Source organism: Lampetra fluviatilis, chromosome 4, assembly GCF_964198595.1.
Source record: "Lampetra fluviatilis chromosome 4, kcLamFluv1.1, whole genome shotgun sequence".
In the NCBI taxonomy this organism is placed as follows: Eukaryota; Metazoa; Chordata; class Hyperoartia; order Petromyzontiformes; family Petromyzontidae; genus Lampetra; species Lampetra fluviatilis.
The window spans coordinates 32149870-32173593 of NC_136278.1; the positions used below are offsets into that span (position 1 = coordinate 32149870).

Consider the following 23724-nt stretch of genomic DNA (forward strand, 5'->3'; position numbering starts at 1 on the left):
CACACAAAAACAAACCCACCGTGCGCACACGTTAACCTTGTCCACCTAAGTCGGATGCATCACTTCCTACTCCGGCAATCGTGTGGCGAGCACTCCTGTATGGTAAATCAACTCACCTCGTTCGTCACTAACGCTGTGCGTGTGTATGTAAATGGGAACACATATATAATAGGCGACGTTTTGGGTAATGTGCCTTCAGAACGCATAAAAAACAAGGTGAGTTGAAACATACAGCGCCTCCTCCCCCCCCCCCCGAGTGTGCGGATACAAAAAAACATCCGTCAATTGGAGCGGTGTTGGCAGTAGTTCTGTGACATCAGCTTCCGCGGGCCATTCCCCGATGTGCTGCTTACTGTGAGAGCTCGGAATGGCGAGTGCGCATAGAGATGGGGGCGCACAGACTGAAATAGCAACAGAGACACCGAGACAGACAGAGAGACTTAGAGACAGACCATGACAAAAGACTGGCAGCAGACAGAGAGAGGCGGACAGGCAGGCAGACAGACAGGCAGAGAGACAGGCAGGCAGAGTGAGACAGGCAGAGAGACAGGCAGAGGGACAGGCAGAGGGACAGGCGGACAGGCAGAGAGACAGGCAGAGGGACAGGCGGACAGGCAGAGAGACAGACGGACAGACCGACACAGAGAGACAGGCAGAGAGACAGGCGGACACGCAGGTAGAGAGGCAGGTAGAGAGACAGGCAGAGAGACAGGCAGAGGGACAGGCGGACAGGCAGAGGGACAGGCGGACAGGCAGGCAGGGAGACATGCGGACAGAGGGACAGGCGGACAGGCAGAGGGACAGGCAGAGAGACAGACAGACAGAGGGACAGGCGGACAGGCAGGGAGAGACAGGCAGAGAGACAGGCAGAGAGACAGGCAGGCAGGGAGACAGGCGGACAGGCAGGCAGGGAGACAGGCGGACAGGCAGGCAGGTCTGGGCGGGCCACGGCGCGGCCGCTTGAGGAGGCGGCGGAGCGGGGCGGCCCCGCCCGGGCGTGGTCGCGATGCGGCCCAGCGGCCGCTCCAGAGGCCCTCGTGGCGGTCGGGTTCGACTCCCTCCCCCCTTCCGTCACCCAGCCCCCTCCTCGCCTCGTGCTTCAACATTCTCTCCACCCCACTCTCTCTCGTTGTTTTGGTTTTGTGTGCGAATTGCCATTGCTACCAAAGGCCACACTCGGCTGCGCGCCGGCGACTCGAGGTGCGCGTGTTGATGTTGTTGATGTTGTCGATGTTGTTGTTGTTGATGTTGGAGTGGAGGTGAGAGCTCGTGGACGCGGCCCGTCACGACAGTCGTCGACTCGCAGCGCCGCGCCACCGCCACCCTCCCCCCTCCGCGTCGTCCTCGTAGAGGGGGGGGGGCGACTCAGAGGCGCCACGGGGAGGAGGAACCACGGACGGCAGCAGCAGCAGCGGCGGCAGCCACGCGGTGACGAGGAGCCGGCGCCAAATCCCACCAAAGCTCTGCCATCCTCTATATATAGTCACGCGTTAGTGGCCAATTAGTGAGTGTCTATGGGCCCCTGTTTTGCCTCAACAGTTTGTAGGGGCAAGTGCTGTTTGCTGGTACCTATGAAGGCCGGCACGACACACGAGGGGGTGGGTGGCCAGGACCACGCCCGAACGCCTTTGTCTCCCCAGTGCCAGCGATGTTCACTACACACCGCACCACCTACTCAATGTTCACTACACACCGCACCACCTACTCAATGGAGGCTGAGTCGAGGCCCAGGAGCGGATCAGATATTCGCCACTGGTATTGGCCGTGAGCGGGAATCGAACTCGGGTCATCTGGTTCTAAACCACTGCGGTGACATCACCACGGCGCTCGTGCCAGGCTAGGTGCACCTTGAGGCCATCACGTGAAGTGTGGAAGTCTCGCTGGCAGGAGGTCACGGGACAGACCCAGATCCCATGGGTTGACTGACTGAGATGACTGGCTGATGCTCCAACTGTGTTCCCTACTGTGCCAACTTGCTGTGCTTTAGCCACCCGGCGCTCCGCTCGTTGTTGTGAGCGTTGCCCCTCTGTCCCCGTTGTTATGAGAGGGCGACTGCCTCCAACCGACTAGCAGCGTCCTTCACGAGCCTCCTCCTCCATCGAGGCCCGTCTTGACACCCCTGGTACCGGTCATCGGCAAGTCCACTCAGCTTCACATCCTCCTGTGCCCCATCAGCTCCATCTCTTCTCGAGGCAGTGCGGCGCCCGTTTAGCCGCCTCGATTCAGCCGAACGCCGCACACACAGTGCACCTGCAGGGTGGACCATGTCACTCACCAACACACACACAGTGCACTGCACCCACTCCACCACCACCCCACTCGCCACACTCTCTCTCCACGGCGTCGGCTGTGTTTTGTCATTTTATTGCACAAGACACACCCCCTTCGAGAACAGCATCAACCACACGGGAAACAGTGACGCTCAGAGAAAATACAGCTAGAGTGGGGGTCCCTACAATGATGATTACACACAGACCTAGAACACCCGGTGCCGCTGCCTACACGGGCACCGGGGGGAGGGGGGGGGGGTACCGGGGGGGGGGACACCACGCGCCCCCACCCCCCACCACCCCCCCCCACCCTCACCTATACGCGACGTCTAAGCGACCTACACGAAGCGGATGTCACGACGAACATTGACTCCCAAAAATCCATGGCACGATCTACTCAAGTGTACAAAAATAATAGCGATCAATTATAATAAGAAGAAGAATAAACAACAGTTGTTGTCTTCCTACTGGCGAGGTTGTCTGTTTGTACCACGAGTGATAAATTATGATAATTACCGCAGTGACGACTGTGTGTTGTCATTCATATTTATCAGCTGTAATAAATCAAAAATGTAGAAAAAACACAACGACGCACACGCACGTACATTATAGACGATTTAAACAATAAAAAATAATCTTTTCTCTATCACAAACTGCAATAAACTTTTTTTTTCAAAAGAGAGATATCCTGAGACGGTAAAGAGATTGATTTCAAAAATCTGTAAATAAGTTCATATTCGATTTTCGTTTCCCTCTTGATTCGTAAAAAACCAAAAAAATAAAAAAAATCAGAGTATTAAATACATAAATACATGTAAAGTTCAGACTGTTAAATAAATAACTACACACGAGTAATTTACATGAAGGGCTCCATCCACCTCGCCTGAGAGCGATAAAACATAAAAATTGCAATCGCAAATATTTAAAAGATATTACACGTGGATTTTATATCATCGTCATCATCATCTTCATACACACTGCTTATATATTAACATCATTAAATATATATATATCACGTCTGTGCCCCTAGCCTTCATCCACCGTGCCCCCCTTCCAATTGGAAGAGAGAGCCGACTGCTACGGCGTGTGTGTTGTTTAAAGAGTAAAAAATATCAAAAAAATAAATCATATTCCATTGAGTGTGTTGTTGTTGGTGTTGGTGTCGTGATACCACTACAGGTCCCGCCTCACGCACAGCGACACGGTCTGAAAACCTCGCTAACGTGATCACGGGCAACCCGGCTCCATCACCACAGTTGTACAAAGTCATCTCTGGCAATGGGGAACTGTTGAGAAAATATCCAACTCTCACTCACCAGTCGAGCAGGAATCACCATCACCACCACCACCACCACAGCGATACACTCCCTCCCGTACCCTCCTGTCATTAAGAAAATAGTACCTGCTCGTGAATGCGTTTTTAATCTCTCTAAACGTTTAAGGACCATGGGACCCCCACGGAAAACTGGAAATCAGTTTGGAGGTAAAACGTGAGAATTAGGTTGTTGTGTTTCATGTTGCCATGTCCCGTATCGTGTTCAAGAAGACACAAACCCCAAACCAAATAAATCACATTCACGTGACATTCACCAGCAGCGAAGATCGCGACTGGGTGACTGGCCTGCGTCCTGGCCCGGGCTATAGCCTAGTGAACAATACAAACGTTGTTGGCCCAGAGTTGGCATCATGTTGGGGCAACGTTTTCCCAACGTTAGCCCAACGTCAAATCAACGTTGGCCCAACGTTCGCAATGTGTTCTGGGTAGGCCACCACGACCCGCGCCACGTTTGTAACCGGGCGGCTTGGGAGAGCAAGCAACCCCTAAAACAGCGTTCTGAGAAACATTCTAGAATAGCATGTCTCCTCCACTCCGAGTGGTGTGTCGAAAGGTGTCTCTGTGTGTGTAAGGCTCCTTCCATCCATTCCCGTGCTGGGCACGACACGCCGCTCACCCCGCCGGTGAAGCGACCTCCACACGCCGGGTTCCACTTCGGGAGCTCTCAAAATCAGATTTGTTTTCGTTTTACCCGACCTGTAACCGCATGAACATAAACACAAACAAACTGGCGCGAAACCGGTTTTGAGCACAAGTAGAAATGTTGAGCAATAAAGTTAACATTCTACCCATTTAACCGGACCTGTCGATCGATAGGCCGCATGTGGTGGGGTAAAGTGTGGGTACTACCCATCTCTTCCAAGACGTCTGGTCGACGTGGAAGAGTAGACCAAGTACCACTCTAGAGCTCCTCTATTGGAGGCCCCTTCCGCCAGCAGTGGCGAGAACGAGCACTCTCAGGGGCCGCGCCTTTACCTTCTTAACTGAGAAACGAGGGCGAATGAACCACGCGAGGCTTGGGCCCTGCCGCCGTGCGGTTTGTACGTTTGCGCCCAGTGCCGATGGGCGCGCGAGTCGTCACTGAAACGCCACTGGAAACGGTGACCAGGTTCGGCCTTTCAGACACCGGCAAAGCGGTTCGTAAAAGCGGTCACCGATTTCTTTTTACTTACCGGTTACCGTTGAACAACCCGAGTTCGAACCCACAAGTGGCACTGACTGTCACGTCCCCTCCAGCTCCCCGCTGTGTGTCTCTCTCTCTCCCGCACGCATCTCCCTGAAAAATTATCGCGACATCATGAGCCTCCTCCGACCCGTGCCCCCCTCCCCTCCCCCTCCTCCCCCCCACCTCCTCCAGCTGCCTCCACGAGAGATCGGAATTGCCTCTGGCTCTGTGGAGGTGCGCATGAGGCTCTTTCGGGCTTTTGTAGCGCCCGCCCTGGTTAATACTGCGGCGTGTGTGTGGGGAGCGGTGACCATTTTCTGAACCGGTCCTGGGCTTCCCCCTAGGTCGACTCAGCCTCAAATGAGCACCTGCTGTGGTGTGTAGTAAATATCGCCACTGGGGAGACAAAGGCGGTCGAGCGTGGTGCTCGCCACCCACCCCCTCGTGTGCTGTGCCGGCCTTAATAGGTGCTCGCTAACAGCACTTGCCCTAAAAGTCGGTTAAGGCCATACGAGGGGATCTTTGTCTTTGTGCCGACCGTGACACGCACAGCACGCGCCGCCTGCTGCTTCTGCACGATGGACGTTAAAGAGCCCGTGACGTCGTGCGCCCAGGCCATTGTGTTGCCGGCGTCACGGTACAAATGTTACAAACTCGAAACGTGGAGGTCGCTCAGCTGTGGGTCGCACACGGCAGGCATCGCCGCGGCAACCCTCTCCGACCTCCCTGACTGGCAAATCCGAATGCCGCGTGTAGGCCAGGTACCGAGTCGCCTTGTGCCGCACAGGGGCAGCTGCCACGGCGGGTTTCTGCCCCTTTCAAAGAGTTTGACATGAGCTGTGATGTAAGGCGCTTTGAGTTTGCCGAGCCCATTAAAGCAAGGGCGATACACACGGACATACTGCATTATAATAATAATGTGTGTTATTGTTATGGTAACATTGAGTCTATCGACGCGAGGAGGGGAGCCGACTGATCACACCCCGCGCGTTCGCAGGCACCGACGAAGACGGAGACTTTACCCCCCCCCCCCCCGATTCGAGATCCTCCAAACCGGGCACGAGCCCCCCCCCCAGCCTGACGCGGGTTCCACGAGGAGCGTGCGGAGGGGCCCGCTCGCCACGAGACCCCGCGCCCCGGCCGCAGCACTCACCGCTCACCACCGCTCATCACCGCTCACCACCACTCACCACCGCTCACCACCACTCACACGCAGCGCGGCTGGGCCGGGACATTCGGTGGGGGTGGGGTATGGGGTGGGGGTGGGGTATGGGGTGGGGGTGGGGTATGGGGTGGGGTATGGGGTGGGGGTGGGGTATGGGGTGGGGGTGGGGTATGGGGTGGGGTATGGGGTGGGGTATGGGGTGGGGGTTGGGTATGGGGTGGGGTATGGGGTGGGGGTGGGGTATGGGGTGGGGTATGGGGTGGGGTATGGGGTGGGGGTTGGGTATGGGGTGGGGGTGGGGTATGGGGTGGGGGTGCACCTCAGGTCTTACGAGGAGGAGGATAGATCAGGATCATAAGGAGGGGGGGGGGTTACAATCGGGGACCCACGGACGGACGAGAGTGAGAAACTACAGCCACGAAAGCACCTGGGGATGTGGGATCCGATCCCGTAGGGAAACGATCCCACGGGGAGCCGATCCCATCGGCACCTGATTCCACGTAGAACCGATCCCACGTGGGAAACCGATTCCATAGGGAGCTGATCCCATGGAGAACCCATCCCATCGTCGTCACGAGATTCAAGATTCAACATCGAGCGGTCACTGCGACCGGAGCCGCTGACGCCACCACAAACAGGGCATGGCTTCCTTCCTTCCTTCTGCCAAATCCCGCAAACTGCCGCGGTCCGCGCGACGCTGCGACCTCCACGCGGTCAGTCAAGTCTCAACATCGCCGCCGCCACCATCACCACCACCGCCACCACCACCATCATCATCTGGCTTGAGGTCTTCTCGCCGCTACAGATGCGAGACACGTCCTTCAAGGATCACTCGTGCAGTCTCACCATCATCATCACCATCATCATCCACGTTTTATCGTCCCCCTGGTCGCCGACTTCTGGGTGCCACTCCAATGGCGGTCTCGGTCACGTGCCCCCCCCCCCCTCCTCCTCCTTCTCCTCCACCCAGCACACCAACCACGTGTCCCACCCATCACGACCTCCTTTGTCTCTCTCTGATCACAAGATGCACGTGGCCTGTTTTGTTTGTCTGGCGCGGGATTGGGAGGCGGAGGAGGGGCGGGTTTGTCCATTTCAGACGAGCAGACGGTGACCGGTGGAAACTCCACATTACTGTGGCAAGCCTTGTCACCACATCGCCCGCGCCTCCAGGCTGCTTCCTGCTCAACGTCCGCCCGCGACCTCCTCGAGCCGAGACCGTGCGCGCAACAGAAGCGACGGCGGCTATGAACGTCTTCCTTGAGATTACAAAAACACACCTTCAATATTCATCCTTAAATATAGAGAGATATATATATAGAGACCTCTATGTATAATATACTGTGTATATATAGCATAATAATAAATAAATACCCGATGATACAAAGTGTAGGAAATAACGTCTGGTTTTGCTGTCAAATCTTTGCCCCCTTCCCCCCCCCTCCCCACCGCCCCCCCCACCCACCACTCGAGAGCACGCGGCACGTTAAAGACCCGGCGGCTTGGCGAGTGGGCGACACTCGCTGGCACGGGGCCGGACAGGGGCGCTGTGCTCGCTGCTGCCCATGCCGCTGCCCATGCCGCTGCTCTTGCCGCTGCTTTATGATGGACTCGGATCGGAGGAGGAAAAGAACCTTCTAGAAACGTAAGCGCATCTCACTCTCTACCTGAATAGTCCATACATTTACGGTACTGTGTACAATCATGAAAAAATAGACATTCAGAGCACGACTGTCATCTTAACATGATGGGCATTGGCTGGGGGGGGGGGGGTGAGGGGGGGCAACCAGCACGGGGGGAACAGGAATGGGGCGGGGACTTCACAAACCCTACACTGGTGCGAGGACGCGGGAGCGTAGCGGCGATGTCAGAAATAAATAAATAAATATAGTATTATCATCATATACACTCTTTTTTTTGTAACATTTTCGTTAAACATGTTTTTTTTTTCGTACAAAATACCGAATATCACTATCATAGGAACAGTAGTAGTAGTAATGAGTCATTTTTTTCGTGTGTTTTTAGGAGAGGAGGGGGGGGGGGTACTTTTGGAATTTCGGCGACGCAACGGAACATAAATAAATAAATAACCGGCGATCCTAACACAGCAAACTCTGACACGCAGCGTGTGCCTCCCCCTCCTCCCTTCTAACCCACACAGAAGGGACGACACACGAAACTGGCGCTGCTGCTGCTACCACTGCGACTACTAACTAGTACGAAGCACCGCTACTCACTACGAACTCACCACACGCCACGGACGGTTCGTACAATCCGCCCACCCTTAACTTACGATTCCCCTCCCCCCGTGTCGCTACAAAAACACGCGTCACCACGTGGACAGAACGCGGTGTGGGTGGTGGTGGTGGTGGTGGTCAAGGCAGCCGGTGGTTGTTTAGTTGTTGTTGTTGTTGTGGTTGTTGTTTGGATTCTCAGCACCCCCGTTTAAGGAACAATCACCCGAGGACTAAGAACTCTGAACCACGGAACTGCTGCCCCACAACTTAATCTCTGTCGACTTCAGCGTTTACGTAGGCATCACGGTCATCTGGCCCCCAGTCCCTGTCAGATAAGGATCGTTGAGCTGCTGTTTTACTGCATGCGTTCGTCTGGGGTGCGCGTGGAGAGATTCATCGTTCGCACGTGGAGAGATTCATCGTTCGCACGTGGAGAGATTCATCGCTCGCACGTGGAGAGATTCATCGCTCGCACGTGGAGAGAATCATCGCTCGCACGTGGAGAGATTCATCGCTCGCACGTGGAGAGATTCATCGCTCGCACGTGGAGAGATTCATCGCTCGCACGTGGAGAAATTCATCGCTCGCACGTGGAGAAATTCATCGCTCGCACGTGGAGAGATTCATCGCTCGCACGTGGAGAAATTCATCGCTCGCACGTGGAGAGATTCATCGCTCGCACGTGGAGAGATTCATCGCTCGCACGTGGAGAGAATCATCGCTCGCACGTGGAGAGATTCATCGCTCGCACGTGGAGAGATTCATCGCTCGCACGTGGAGAAATTCATCGCTCGCACGTGGAGAAATTAATCGCTCGCACGTGGAGAAATTCATCGCTCGCACGTGGAGAGATTCATCGCTCGCACGTGGAGAAATTCATCGCTCGCACGTGGAGAGATTCATCGCTCGCACGTGGAGAGATTCATCGCTCGCACGTGGAGAAATTCATCGCTCGCACGTGGAGAGATTCATCGCTCGCACGTGGAGAGAACCATCGCTCGCACGTGGAGAGATTCATCGCTCGCACGTGGAGAGATTCATCGCTCGCACGTGGAGAGATTCATCGCTCGCACGTGGAGAGATTCATCGCTCGCACGTGGAGAGATTCATCGCTCGCACGTGGAGAGATTCATCGCTCGCACGTGGAGAGATTCATCGCTCGCACGTGGAGAGATTCATCGCTCGCACGTGGAGAGATTCATCGCTCGCACGTGGAGAGATTCATCGCTCGCACGTGGAGAGATTCATCGCTCGCACGTGGAGAGATTCATCGCTCGCACGTGGAGAGATTCATCGCTGGGAGAGGCGGCTCGCTGGGAGAGGGAGAGGCGACTCACTGGGAGAGGCGACCGTCATCGATTTGTTTCCTCGGTATCTTGATGATTCTAGAGCGTATCCAGTCGACTTCATGACACTCAGCCTTACCCAGACCACCAGCTCGAAAGAACTAAACGCGTTGTCCACGTTGTCAATTTGACGACCCAAACTCAAAGCGACGAGAACACGCGGCCACCCCACAACAGGGAGGCGAGTGAAACAAGACGCAGCTGCAGACCAGCTTAGTCCTCATTAGGACTCATCAGCACAGCACAGTCACATTCTCTCAATAGTTTGGAGTCTGGGTGGTCTTCAGCGATAAAATGGCCGCGCGTGCAGTTCTTGCGAGATGGTGGTCTGGATAATGCCGAGCGATAGCAATTTCACACCCAATTTGGTTGCTTGTTAAATCTGCTCGTGTCACGGCCCTGCGCTCATTGTTACCCAGCGATGACGATTCTCGCCATGTTACAGGTTGGAATCAGCGCCGCCACATGCCAATCGTGTCGCCACGGTAACGCGCCCATCGCGAGCGCGTCACCACGGTAACGCGTCCATCACGAGCGCGTTACCACGGTAACGCGCCCATCGCGAGCGCGTCACCACGGTAACGCGCCCATCGCGAGCGCGTCACCACGGTAACGCGTCCATCACGAGCGCGTTACCACGGCCGAACGGGAATGCCACCAATGTGTCACAAGGCCTGTCCGCCTCCCCCCCCCCAACCAAACCACCGCCGAGCCCCCCACCACCCCGTGCACCCTTCCCCTGTATACACTCGCAGCCTTGGCGTTGGCGACGGTGGTGTTGGGGGGAGGAGGGAGGGAGGGAGGAGCAGGGAGGGGGGGAGAAGAAGGGAGGAGGGGACAATGTGTGTAAAATAGTTGTTACATTCATCAGACGTGAAGCTTAAAAATATAGTATTCATTCCGATTTGGCCCTTGGCATCGCGAGCACAGTGATGCTACGGGGATCAAGGATGAAAACCTCTTCATCCCTGTGACCTGAATACCCTTGACCCCTGAAGGTTCATTACATTCATTGGGTATAGAGTACATGACTTTGAAGGACAGCGCGGTGTGGATAGTTACAGCGAGAGGCGACGGCTAGGGGGCTAGGGGGCTAGGGGGCTGGGCGGAAGGGGGGGGGCGCTCCGGCTGGGGGGTCTGTGGGGGATGCGGGAGGTAGTGGGGGCCGCCGCAGTGGGTGGGAGCAGGAATCTTGCGCTCCTCGGTGGGGGCGGGGATTGTTGATCCGCAGGAAGCCATCTCGATTCCCAAATCCGGTCCGGGTGTCGTGGGCTGCCGAGACCGGCGGAGAATTCCATTGCCCCCCCCCCCCACCCCGAGTGCGCCACCTGCCCCCCCTCGCCCAGTCACCCAGTTGCCCCCACCCCCGCAATCCGGCCAGCGATGCTGAGATGTGCGATGAGACCGCTATTGCTGACGATAAGGAGTGGGGTGGGGGGAGCGCTGGGCGCGGGTCCGGGTGGGCGAGTGAGAGGGTGAGCGAGATGGTGAGTGAGAGGGTGAGCGAGAGGGTGAGCGAGAGGGTGAGCGGACGGACTGATGATCGGGCGCCGCAGGCTCTGCCCCGCAATTGGGAGCGCGCAAGGGAGAGCGCTCTAGGGAGAGAGCGCTAGGGAGAGCGCTCTAGGGCGAGCGCTCTAGGGAGAGAGCGCTAGGGGGAGAGAGCGCTAGGGAGAGAGCGCTAGGGGGAGAGAGCGCTAGGGGGAGAGAGCGCTAGGGAGAGAGAGCGCTAGAGAGAGAGCGTTAGCGAGCGAACGCTAGGGAGCGAGCGCTAGGGAGAGCGCGCTAGGGAGCGAGCGCTAGGGAGAGCGCGCTAGCGAGAGAGCGCTAGGGAATGAGCGCTAGGGAGCGAGAGAGCGCTAGGGAGCGAGCGCTAGGGAGAGCGCGCTAGGGAGCGAGCGCTAGGGAGAGCGCGCTAGCGAGAGAGCGCTAGGGAATGAGCGCTAGGGAGCGAGAGAGCGCTAGGGAGCGAGCGCTAGGGAGAGCGCGCTAGGGAGCGAGCGCTAGGGAGAGCGCGCTAGCGAGAGAGCGCTAGGGAATGAGCGCTAGGGAGCGAGAGAGCGCTAGGGAGCGAGCGCTAGGGAGCGAGCGAGCGAGGGGTGGCACGGTGAGCGACGGGGCTGTTGGGGGGTGTCGCGCCGGCTGCCGTGGGGGAGCGACGCTCGCCCCTACCCCCGGTCCTTCCGTTTGCCCCCCACCCCCACCCCCCCACATTCTTCGGCTCTCTCGCCGCGTCCGGATGGCGGTGGGGGGTCGTCACCGCTCCTCTCCGCCCCGTGCCCCCCCCCCCCCGCTACACCTGGATGCCCTTGACGGCCTGGCGGATGCTCTCGAGGAGCGCCTTGCTCTCGGGGCTCTGGTAGCGCTCCTGGTTGGTGTACATGTCGGTCAGCGTCGTCACGTACGCGTCGAAGTTCTGCTCGTTGATGGGCTCCTGCGTGGGACGAAAAGACACAGGTGAAGCCACTCCCCGGGCAGCCCTCGCAACACGAGTGGCGCATCGCAACGGATGTTCACCTGTGCGTGCGCGTGCGTGCGTGCGCGTGCGTGCGTGCGCTTGCCCTGACGGGCCGCGTGGGCTACGCGGGGCACCTCCGCCCCTTGTTCACGCACCATGTGCGGCAGCTGGATGTTGGCGAGGCTGCGGATGAGCGTGTGGCTCAGCGAGGCGAGCTCGTGGAGCAGCACCTCGTTCTGGTGCTCCATGGCCTTGTTCTCCTCCTCCATCGACTTCAGGTTGGTCTCCATGTTGGCGATCTGGATACACACCGCACCAGGTACTCATTTGAGGCTGAGTCGACCTACGGGAAGCCCAGGACCGGTTCAGGTAATCGTCACTGGTGTCGGTGGCCGTGGGGTGGGAATCGAGCCCGGGTCCGCCGGGCTGGTAGCGCACCGCGCTAACCGCTACACCCACCGCTCCCCGGTCGAGTGGTCTTTCTCGCGACACGACGTCTGTCTCTATCGGTGGCTCACGTCTGGTTCGATCTGCAGCGTGGCGGTCGTCGTCCCTGCCTACCGCATCGCTCGCCATCGCCCAGGAGCCACAGACACGAGCGGGAAGGCAGCAGCAGCAGCAGCCGGGCGGCGACGAGCCGGTGCTACCAACAACTGCCCAAGCTCCGCCATCCTCTATATATTAAGACGTTTTCAGCCAATTAATGATGAAAACTTGGAGATTAGTCCACGCACTTTTCTGTGCCGCCTTCTGCTGGCGAGCCAGGGTACGGCTCCTCCCCGACGCCCACCCACGTGGTAGGAAGGGAGTTCCACAGCGACGTCTGTGCAGTGATCCACCAACCCTCGCTGCTGCCTCCACACTGCTGGGTTACAGGCAGCCACGTGCAGCGTAGCCACCACCACCATCACCGCTACCACCGCCACCACCACTACCAACACCACCACCACCATAACCACCATCGCCAGTACCACCACCACCACTACCACCGCTACCACCACCGCTACCACCACAGTCACCACCTGCAATCTCTCTCATGAGTCACGGTTCCACATGCAAATGACATCTGGAGCTGACGCAGGCAGGAGGAGGAGGAGGGTCGCATCCGGCAGTGAAGCCTGCAAACGCAATCGTTCAACGGTGGCCAAACATGTGTCGTGAGATTCTCGACCACCCGACACAGCCAAACGAAATGTCATTGTCATGAAATTGTCACGTTTGCAAGTGGTTAACGGTGCGCTGGTGATTTTTGCCGAGTTGGCTTCACCGCTTTACCGATGGGTCAGAATTGTTCTCCAACTAATGTGGGGTTTGGTGCTGGGCTGTGGCGTGCTGTCGAGTGGTGTACTGTGGCGCAGAGCGGTGTGGTGACGTGCGGTGTGGAGTAGTGCGGTGCGGTGTAGTGTGGTGTGGTGTAGTGCGGTGTGGTGTGGTGTAGTGTGGTGTGGTGTAGTGTGGTGTGGTGTAGTGCGGTGTGGTGCGGTGTAGTGTGGTGTGGTGTAGTGTGGTGTAGTGCGTTGTGGTGCGGTGTAGTGTGGTGTGCTGTGCCGTAGTGTGGTGTGGTGTAGTGTGGTGTGGTGTGGTGTAGTGCGGTGTGGTGTGGTGTAGTGTGGTGTGGTGTAGTGTGGTGTGCTGTGCCGTAGTGTGGTGTGGTGTAGTGTGGTGTAGTGTGGTGTGGTGCGGTGTAGTGTGGTGTGGTGTAGTGTGGTGTGGTGTAGTGCGGTGTGGTGCGGTGTAGTGTGCTGTGCCGTAGTGTGGTATGGTGTAGTGTGGTGTGGTGCGGTGCGCCACCTGTGCCTGTAGGCGCGCCACGTCCGCCTCCATCTGGGAGTTGGACTCGCTGAGCTCCTGGATCTCATCGTCCAGCTGCTTGATGTCCTCATCGTTCTCCACCTCTGCAAACACATCGTCATCATTGTCATCATCGTAATCGTCATCATCGTCATCATCATCGTCATCATCATCGTCGTCATCATCATTCTCCGAGTGAGTGAGGCATGGTGGCGCGGTGAGCGCGGTTTGCCGGGCGAGCCTGGCAGGACCCTCTTGTGAACTTGCCGCTGCTGGCGCGGAACTTGATGGTGAGGATTTCGTCCCCGGAGAGGCGCGCGCGCTTCAGCGCCGACGACACGCGGGGACACCCCGACAGGCTGCACGCACGCACACACAAAGACAAAGATCCCCCGTGGAGCCTTAACAGACGGTAGGGGCAAGTGTTGTTAGCGAGTAGCAGCACCAATGAATACCGACATGGCGCCGCAGAGAGGGTGGCGGTGTGGCCCTCAACCAAAGCGTGGCCGCCTTTGTATCCCCAAAGTTTATGTTTATATAACACCGTGGTGCACACGGACAAACGCAGGCGTGCCAAGACCCCCCCCCCTCCCCCTGTAAAGCCCGAACAGACTCGAGGGACAAGCGCCGTTACTGAGCACCGATTTGACGCGGGGCACACGAGAGCGGTGGGGCGGCCACCACCACCCGGCCGCCTTTGTCTCCCCAGCGGCCCACGGCGGCTGCCCCCACCTGCGGTGCGTGAGGAAGCTGCGGGTGACGTGTCCCGAGCCGTCGCAGCCCGGCGTGGGGCACGTGACCCCGTCGGCCTTCCCGGGCCCCGCGGCCCGCCACGGGAAGGCTGCGCCGTTCAGGAAGCCCTCCTTCTGGCGCCGCGCGGCCAGCGGGCAGCCCGAGGCGCTGCGGTGTGACGCGTACTTGCCCGTCACGTGACCCTGCCCGTCGCAGCCCGGCACGGGGCACCTGTCGGCGATCGCAAGTCGGGGGGGGGGGGAGGGGGACGTCGATTGTGACGTGGAAGTCAGCAGCGTCGTTGGTCAAATGACCGATCGCGCGGTGATCAGGATTTGTTTGTAATCGATAGCCCGGTGGTGGCGCTGGTGGTGGTGGCTACGCTGCTGCTGCTGCTGCGCGAGGCTGCCTGTACCCCAGCGCGCGGTGTGGAGGCAGCAGCAGCAGCAGGGAGGGTTGGTGGATCACCGCACAGACGTCGCTGTGGAACTCCCTTCCTACCACGTGGGTGGGCGTCGAGGAGGAGCCGTACCCTGGCTCGCCAGGAGAAGGCGGTACAGCAAAGTGTGGACTAATATTCATCTGTTCTATTTGTACGGGGGGCAGGGGGGGGATAGAGCGTTGCCCCCTCGCGCAAGGCGTGGGTTGTCTCCGCGTGCTCCCGTTTCCTCCTCCTCCTCACGTGATTAATACTCACGACTCGTCGGTAATCGGCTGACAACATCTTACTAACAAACACCTCAATGGATCAGCAGCAGCAGCAGCGGCAGGACCCTCCTGGCAGTGAGTCCTGCGACTCAGCAGCGTGGCTCTTCTCGAGGAGTAAATAACAACGAGGGTGTGAGGGTGGCGCCAGGCCAGGGGTGTCGGGAGGCCGGGCCCGTGTGGTGGCCGCCACGGCACGCAGACTCCACCACGCGCGGTCTGTGGTGAGAGGCGCAGCGGATGAGCTGCGAGCCTCCGCGGGCTCGCAGGGGAGAGGGGAGAGGGGAGTGCCACGGGGCCCACGCGGAGCGAACCGGCTCGATTCACGAGCCGCGGCTGCTCGGGCGCGATGATGATGATGATGCCTTGGCAAGGTGCCGGTGTAGTGCGCACATTCCACTCACCCTGCGGTGTCCGATGTTACTCTGTGGATCTCTGTGTAACTCTATGTGACTCTATGCAATTATATAGTGAGTGTGTGTTGGTGAGTGAATGAGTGAATGGTGTGGCTGGTGAGTGAGTGGTGTGGTTGGTGAGTGAGTGGTGTAGCTGGTGAGTGAGTGAGTGGTGAGTGAGTGGTGTGGTGGACTGGTGAGCGGGGAGGCTGGTGGGTGAGTGGTGTAGCTGGTGAGTGGTGTGGTGGTGGGGGAGTGGTGTAGCTAGTGAGTGAGTGGTGTGGCTGGTGGGTGAGTGGTGTAGCTGGTGAGTGAGTGGTGTGGCTGGTGAGTGAGTCAGTGGTGAGTGAGTGGTGTAGCTGATGAGTGAGTGAGTGGTGTGGCTGATGAGTGAGTGAGTGGTGTGGCTGATGAGTGAGTGAGTGGTGTGGTGGTGGGTGAGTGAGTGGTGTGGTGGTGGGTGAGTGGGGAGGCAGGGCTGGTTCGCTCACCCCATGTCTCCCCACCTGGTCTGCTCGGGGTCGTCCCTCTCCTCGCGACTCAGTGCCAACTTGAGGCCGCTCTTCCTGGCACGAGGGCAGCCCGACAGGCTGCGGACATAGAGACAAAGGTCCCCCGTGTAGCCCACAGGACGGTGCGTGGCAAGTGCTGCTAACCGAGCGCCTCTATGAAGACCAACAGGGCACACGAGGAGACACTCGTGGCGATTGAACGACACCTCTCTGGACTCTCCGTCTGCTGCGAAGAAGGGCCATTGACCGAAACGTCGCATGTATTAATGACGAACGCGTTGTATTCAAATTGTCGAGCGCGGTGTGCCGTGGTGTAGCGGTTCTCGCATTGCGCTACGAACCCGCGACCCCGAGTTCCATTCCCGCTCAACGCCAATCACAGTGACTACACATATTTCATCACTGGGGAGACAAAGGCGGCCAGGCGTCGTGCTGCTGCCGAACAGCCCGTGCTGTCCCCAACAGTCGGCCGTGGCTCTGGGTGGGCGAATGACTCCGCCTCCTCCACAGAGCGCTGCGCGACGGTTCACCACCACCCCCCCCCGAGGCTGTTGACTGAGTTCACAGCCACTGGGGGGCGCGACTGTCACTCGGAAGCACACAAACTCTGAGCCCTCATTCCCCAGCCAACCAAAGATCCCCCGTGTAGCCTTAACAGGCTGTTGGGGCAAGTTCTGTTAGCGAGTAACACCTATGAAGGCCGACACGGCACACGATAGGGTGGGTGGCCAGCACCACGCCCGGCTGCCTTTGTCTCCCCCGTGGTGATGTTTACACATCGCAGCAGGTACTCATTTGAGGCTGAGTCCACCTAGGCGAGGCCCAGGCACGGTTTAGATAATCGTCACCGGTACTGGCCGTGAGCGGGAATCGAATTCGGATCGTCGGGTCGAGTTCGATTCCCGCTCCGGCGAATATTTTGAACAGACCCTGGGGCCTCCCCCTACGTCGACTCAGCCTTCAATGATTACGTGCCTCGGCATGTACACATCAGCACTGGGGAGACAAAGGCGGGTGGGTGCTTGCCACAATGCCACCCTTAATAGGTGCTGCTACTCGCTAAAAGCACTTGCCCCAACAGCCTGTAGAGGCTATACGGGGGATCTGTGTCTTTGTTTGTGGCTTCCCAATGAATGTGAGAAGCACTCTCTTGAGATGGGCGCCGCGGATTTATACACAAACACAGCCCCCCCCTCCCCAGCTCGCCGAGATGAAAGGGGCCTCATTTGCAAGGAGATCAGAAGCGGCGGTTAAACTCGACGCGCGCATTACCGCCCACGTCATAGCCCCCCCCACCCACCCTACAGAATTATAGGGAACGGGGCGCGCGACTAGCGAGCGCCTTTCATGTGCCATGAAGAAGGTGCCACTGCCTGAAACGTCGCCCATTATATTTTTGTGCGTGTTGATTCTAAGGCCACGCGCAGTGTCGCCATCGACGATTGCGTTGTGTTGTGCGGCCCGGAACCCGGGCCCGGCCGCCTTTATCTCCACACCGTACCGGGTGCTCGTGTCAAGGCCGAGGAGTCAACCTACGGCAGGCTGCCGAACCGGTTTATTTATCGTTCAGGCCGGTGACTGATCGCTCGCTCACCAGCGGTCAGGCTCCTCCTTATCACTCTTCTATCGCTACTACTACTACTACCACCATGTGCCTGTCGCTGTCAACTTCACTCATTGATTCCTCCCGTGTTGAGCAATCTGTCTATTTGACTGATGGTGATGATGATGGGGCTGTTGGAGTAATGGTGTTGATGGAGTGGTGGTAGTGTAGGTGTTGATGGAGTGGTGGTAGTGATGGTGTTGATGGAGTGGTGGTAGTGATGGTGTTAATGCAGTGGTGATAGTGATGGCGTTGATGTTTTTGATGGAGTCACGGTAGTGATGGTATTGGTAGAGTGATGGTGTTAATGGAGTGATGCCACTGTACCTGCGATGAGAGGCGTAATTCCCCGTGATGTGCCCAGACCCATCACAGCCTGGCGTTGGGCACCTGGTGAGTGAAGGGGGCGGGGGGGGGAGCCGCGATGGGGGAAGGGTTGGCGGGGTGTGGGTGCAGGGGAGGGAGTCGGCGATATTGGGGGACGAGCAGAGTGAGAGGGCAGGAGGGGGAAGGGGAGGGCAGCAGAAGGCAGGGAAGGTATTTGGAGGCAGGGGAAAGTATGTGAGTTCAGGGCATGGTGAAGTAAGGGCAGGGTATGTGAGTTCAGGGCATGGTGAAGTAAGGGTAGGGTATGTGAGTTCAGGGCATGGTGAAGTAAGGGCAGGGTATGTGAGTTCAGGGCATGGTGAAGTAAGGGCAGGGTATGTGAGTTCAGGGCATGGTGAAGTAAGGGCAGAGTATGTGAGTTCAGGGCATGGTGAAGTAAGGGCAGGGTATGTGAGTTCAGGACATGGTAAAGTAAGGGCAGGGTAGGAGAGGGCAGGCCACAAACAATTCAGAGGGTGAGCGCGATGAGATTCTGTTGGAGAACACATGAATATTGCCAATGCATGCACAGCTCACAACAGTAAAAGTATGACACTGGGTTGGCAGCTGTGGCCAAATCTGCTCTATGCTGAGTTTCATAATGAAAGGTGAAGTGGTGTCTTAGGTTCACAAACACACACACAGACATAAGCACACATAGCCACGTACACATCGAGACAAAGACAACCACATACACACACACACACAGACACAACCACTCAAAACTCACATACACTCACGCGATACAACTCGCTGGTCGTAGGCATCGGGAAGCCCACTCAACTCCACATTCTCCTGAACCGCATCAGCTCCATCTCTTCTTTAGTCCACCGAGCGCCTGTTTAGCCCCCTCTATCGGTCCAAACAGAAGGTGCTTGGGCTTGCGGTGGCTGGACATGCGGGCTACATAACCGAACCAAAGCAGTCTTGCCCGCTGGAGGAGCTCACAGATGGGACTGTGTCCAGATCGTTCAAGGATTTGTAAGCTCCTCACACAATCCTGCCTGGTTAAGCTCAGGTGTAGATGTTCCATCAGAGGGGTCCAGGTTTGTGGCCGAGAAGACTTGGAGCTTTTTATAGAGTGACAGACCAGGGTCGCTTCCACACTGTGTTACGAAGCACACTGCCCATGCATAGAAACTTCTTTATTCCATCCACAACTGCCCCATCAGTCATGGAGAGTGGAGGGAGGGGAGTATTTGATGACACAAAATACTCAAGCAGCTGCCTAGTTTGTGTGGGGTTCTTGGTAAGGTCCCATCTCTTAATTGGTGGAGCCAAGATACTAAACTCCCCCTCTCGTGGTTTCTCCAGCAACAGCAGGAAAGCACCGTGGTTGGCCACATAGAATATTCGAAAGTTCACTGCGGAGAAGAGGCTGCCATTCCTCTGTCGGGAGCTGGATTGGTACCGCCTGGACGTCTGTCGAAATCAGGTGGTCCGGTGGGCTGGTTCTGGTTGCAGTCTCCACGAGGGGTGGACAATCCTCCACTCAGGGCGCTTTTTTTTTTACCAAACGAATGAATGGGTCGTTGGAGCGTGGCGGTGAGGTGTGGGAAGTTGGGAGTCTCATGATAATCGGGACTCGCCTAACCATTCACTTGAGGCGAGACATCGTGGTGGTGGATTACCCCCCCCCCCCAAAGATGAACTTCAGTGGAAGTAAGCAGGAAAGGCTGATGAGTCAAATGCCTTGTATGACCTCCTGTCCCAAGTACCGAAGTGAAATGGGTGGGGTCCAGGACTGTGTGTCACGCAGCTGCTATGGCTGCATTGGATATGGAGTCCAGATCACCCCTGATGGAGGTGTTCCGGCTGGCTGAGGGAAATCAAGAGGCCCACTTCCACCGTCTTCAACTTCCCACGTTGGAGAATGAGGAGGCTTAATACAGTCTTCACTCGGAGGTTTGGAGGGCCGTGCGGCACTTCAAGGCTGAGTGGCGGTCGTGGGATATTGAGTTGATGTAAATTTCCTCAGCAGCTTCTGATCACAAATTACTTTAATTCCATTAATACAGTAATTTGCAGCACCACAGCGAATGCCATCCTGAAGGAGAAGACGGGAACGGGCCGGCAGCTCTTGGGGGTGGGGTTGACCCTGCTGGGGCTGCCGTGCGTCAAATGTTGGAGGAAGCAGCCACCCCCTGTGAGTGGCTGCATGGTTTGCCGTTTGTTGAGGAAGTAGGAGGAGCGATCCAGAGGCTGAGACCAGGACAAGTTCTGTGCAGAGAGATGACCTCCCAAACGAGCTGCAGAGTGGGAGGTGGCGATTTTGTGCAGCCTCAGACACATAAAACGACTCGCACACACAGACACCCATTCACACACAAAGACTCACACGTACACACACAGACCCACGCTCACACATACGCACACCATTCCACGCAGACACCCACGCTCACACACAGAATCGCACACACAGACACCCACTCACAGGGCCTTTAAGTCAAAATGACAGCGCCACTCTATGCTGATGTTATTAATGAATAGCTCGTTCTCTGCGACTTCGTTGAAATAAACTAGTTGGTAAATTCAAGCTACAAAATAGGAATTAATAATTACTCTGCTCTTTGCAAATAACTTGCAATGTGCGTCGCGGCTTGCTGCGACCAGGGGGGGAGGGGGGGCTAGGACAAGTCGAGTGTGCTTGTCGGATCTGTGGGGCGCGTCTGGTGGCTGAGGGCAAGGACAGTTTTAGAAACCTTCATACTTCAGCTCTTGTGAGTTGGACGAAATCATGCTGCGGACGCTCTTGTCAGCCAAGGGGCAGCCAGACAGACTGGCGGGGGGGTGGGGGAGGGGGGCGGGGGGGCATGAAGGGCAGGCAGCACGGGGTAAGGGTTAGGGAAGGGTAGGGGAAGGTTAGGGGAAGGTTACGGGGTGAGTAGGGCAAGGGTAGCGGATGAGTCGGGCAAGGGTAGGGGATGAGTAGGGCAAGGGTAGGGCCAGGTAAGGGTATGGGTGGGAGAAGAGGTAGGGGAAGAGGTAGGGGAAGGGTAGGGGATGAGATGGGAAGGGAATGGGGAGGCGAGGGGTAATGGCGACCAGGATCAGTGGGGTGGAGGAAAGAGCAAGGGGAGATTGGGAAGGGGGCGGGAAGGTAGGGAGTGAGGGGGTCAGGGGGTCAGGGGGTGAGGGGAGGTGTGAGGGGAGGGGGGTAAAAATAGGCATAAGTTTTAAAGTGGGAAAGCGGCACAGAGTGGAAAGCCAGGCAAGTCATCTGACACCGATGGATATCACCGAGGCGCGGTAAACAGCGAGACGCGGCGCGGGGTCGTGACCTGTGCAGGGACTCCGTGGGGAGCTCGCGCGGCGCGCGCAGCCACCACGCAGCGGGGACGCGGTGGCTGCGTGGAGGAGCTGTAGCCGAGGGGCCAAGGCAGCAGCGTTCGTCTAAGTCAAGAAGCAAAGCGATTGATCCCTGCTCGTATGCGCCTTGAGGCAATGGTGCTTATCTCCAGGTTACAGCCCTGCGGAGCAAGTGGTGGAAATTCCACATTCTTATGGCGGGAGCGAGACTCTCATGAGGACGATCACTGATTCACAAATGAGCTGTGCGTCAGATTCGTGTGAGTAAAAATGTTGTGTCGTACACCCCTCCTCCACCCAATACAGACAATTAATAAAGTTGTCACTGCTTCAGCAGCATCAGCGGTGTGATGTCGGAGAGCGATTCGCAACAACATTTCACGATTTGGTACAATTTTGACAACTCTATTCATTGGCTGTGTTGGGTGGAGGAGAGTTTACGACTCAACATTCTACTCGATGGATCCGACCAATAAAATCAATAATTACGAATCACATTGGTCGCGAAAGCCGATGCGTTAAATTTAAACCCGGCAATCACCGATGTTGATTTTCTCCCATACAAAGTGGTACTTGTTTGATCGATCCCGGAGGGAGGGATGATGAGGCCTGTATTGACCCCCCTCCACACCCCTAATCCCCTACTCGTCCACGCGCACGAGCCCGGGGCTCGCGTTGTTTTCTGTTCACCACCTCGGCTACAGCGTCCGTCCACCAAGCAAGGCCGCTTCAACTTGACGATGGACTGCGACGGCCGGTCCGTTTGAGCAAGCGGAGGGAGCGCGCTGGCGATGATTAGGGGAGTGCGCTGGCGATGATTAGGGGGGCGCGCTGGCGATGATTAGGGGGGCGCGCTGGCGATGATTAGGGGGGCGCGCTGGCGATGATTAGGGGAGTGCGCTGGCGATGATTAGGGGGGCGCGCTGGCGATGATTAGGGGGGCGCGCTGGCGATGATTAGGGGGGCGCGCTGGCGATGATTAGGGGGGCGCGCTGGCGATGATTAGGGGGGCGCGCTGGCGATGATTAGGGGGGCGCGCTGGCGATGATTAGGGTGGCGCGCTGGCGATGATTAGGGGAGTGCGCTGGCGATGATTAGGGGGGCGCGCTGGCGATGATTAGGGGGGCGCGCTGGCAATGATTAGGGGGGCGCGCTGGCGATGATTAGGGGGGCGCGCTGGCGATGATTAGGGGGGCCGCGACTCGCGCGTTCGATTGTCTGCAGCCACCAGAGGCCGCTCTCATCAATGCGGTGTTTACCCAAATACATCGACTCGTTGGGCTGGCAACAATCGGAACCCTCATTGATGATGATTATGATGGCACTCTCTGCTATAGGGAGTCATTTCAGGGAGATGTCGTCATTTTCGTAAAAATTACTCAACACGTTCGTTACTAATAACTCTGTGTGTGGTCTTTAAAAGGAAAACAAATAGGTGACGTTTCAGGCAATGGCCCTTCTTCATAGACCAGAGTGGCGGAGTTGTTCGTCTTTCCTTTAAAGCCGTACACAGTTATTATTGACACGGAATGTGTTGTTGTTGTTGTCGTTGGCTGTGCCTGTGCACCACTGCCAACACAGCAGCAGCAGCACCCAATACTTTGTTAGACTTTATTTTAATCGGGAGGTATTGCCGTGGTGGCTTTGGGGGGGGGGGGTGGGAATTGGGGGTGGGGGGGTTACCTCTCTTCGGGGGGGGGGGAGGGGGTGAAGGGATGGGGCAGGGGGGCAGGGGAGGGGGTCAGGGGTTGACACGTGGAGGTGGGGCGGACCTGCGGTGAGACGCGTAGTTCCCTGTGATGTGGCCGCTGCCATCGCAGCCTGGAGTCGGGCAGCTGTGAACGGGAGCACACAAAGACAAAGATCCCCCGTATAGCCCTTAACAGAATGCCGGGGCAAGAGCTGTCAGCGAGTACTCTATGAAGGCCGGCACGGCGCCGTACGAGAGGGTGGTGGTGTGGCCTGCAACCAAGCTTGGTCGCCTTTTTATCCCCAGTGTTTACGTGTATCTCACCGCGACCTAGGGGAGGCCCAGCACCACACACACATTCATACTGGCAGCTACACGTGGAGACTCTAACACACAAACACACACAAAGGAGAACACAGACATCCAGCAGAGGGTGCCACAGGCCGCTAGACCTGGAACATTGTAAACCATCACCTGAACGTTCCCACTGCGGTGCACACACAGACACAGACAGCTGTGCTTAGATACACACACACACACTCACTCACCACCCTGTAGAGCCTGAACTCTAGGGACAAGTGCTGTTAGCGAGCACCTATGACAAATGTGTTGAGGTTTTGTTGTTATTGCGAATGTTATCGGCA

The 23724-nt window shown here is 57.3% G+C and overlaps 1 protein-coding gene across 4 annotated transcripts in view; it reads right to left on the reverse strand.

Annotated features, from left to right (window-relative positions):
• Positions 1 to 11211: 11211 nt before the first annotated feature.
• The window catches only part of LOC144931782 (myelin transcription factor 1-like), a 36598-nt gene continuing 24085 nt past the window's right edge, over positions 11212 to 23724 (reverse strand). For 2 of the 4 annotated variants that reach the window (XM_078856074.1, XM_078856073.1), the window contains exons 13-21: positions 23163 to 23225; positions 20792 to 20860; positions 18043 to 18105; positions 16092 to 16190; positions 14501 to 14731; positions 14036 to 14127; positions 13769 to 13872; positions 12133 to 12276; positions 11212 to 11953 (exon numbers count right to left, since the gene is read on the reverse strand). In XM_078856074.1, the coding sequence (XP_078712200.1) occupies positions 11813 to 11953; positions 12133 to 12276; positions 13769 to 13872; positions 14036 to 14127; positions 14501 to 14731; positions 16092 to 16190; positions 18043 to 18105; positions 20792 to 20860; positions 23163 to 23225 (1006 nt within the window). In that variant the 3' untranslated portion in view covers positions 11212 to 11812. Of the gene's footprint in view, positions 11954 to 12132; positions 12277 to 13768; positions 13873 to 14000; positions 14128 to 14500; positions 14732 to 16091; positions 16191 to 18042; positions 18106 to 20791; positions 20861 to 23162; positions 23226 to 23724 lie in introns of those variants that run through there. The other 2 variants (XM_078856075.1, XM_078856076.1) reach the window with 2 other exon arrangements.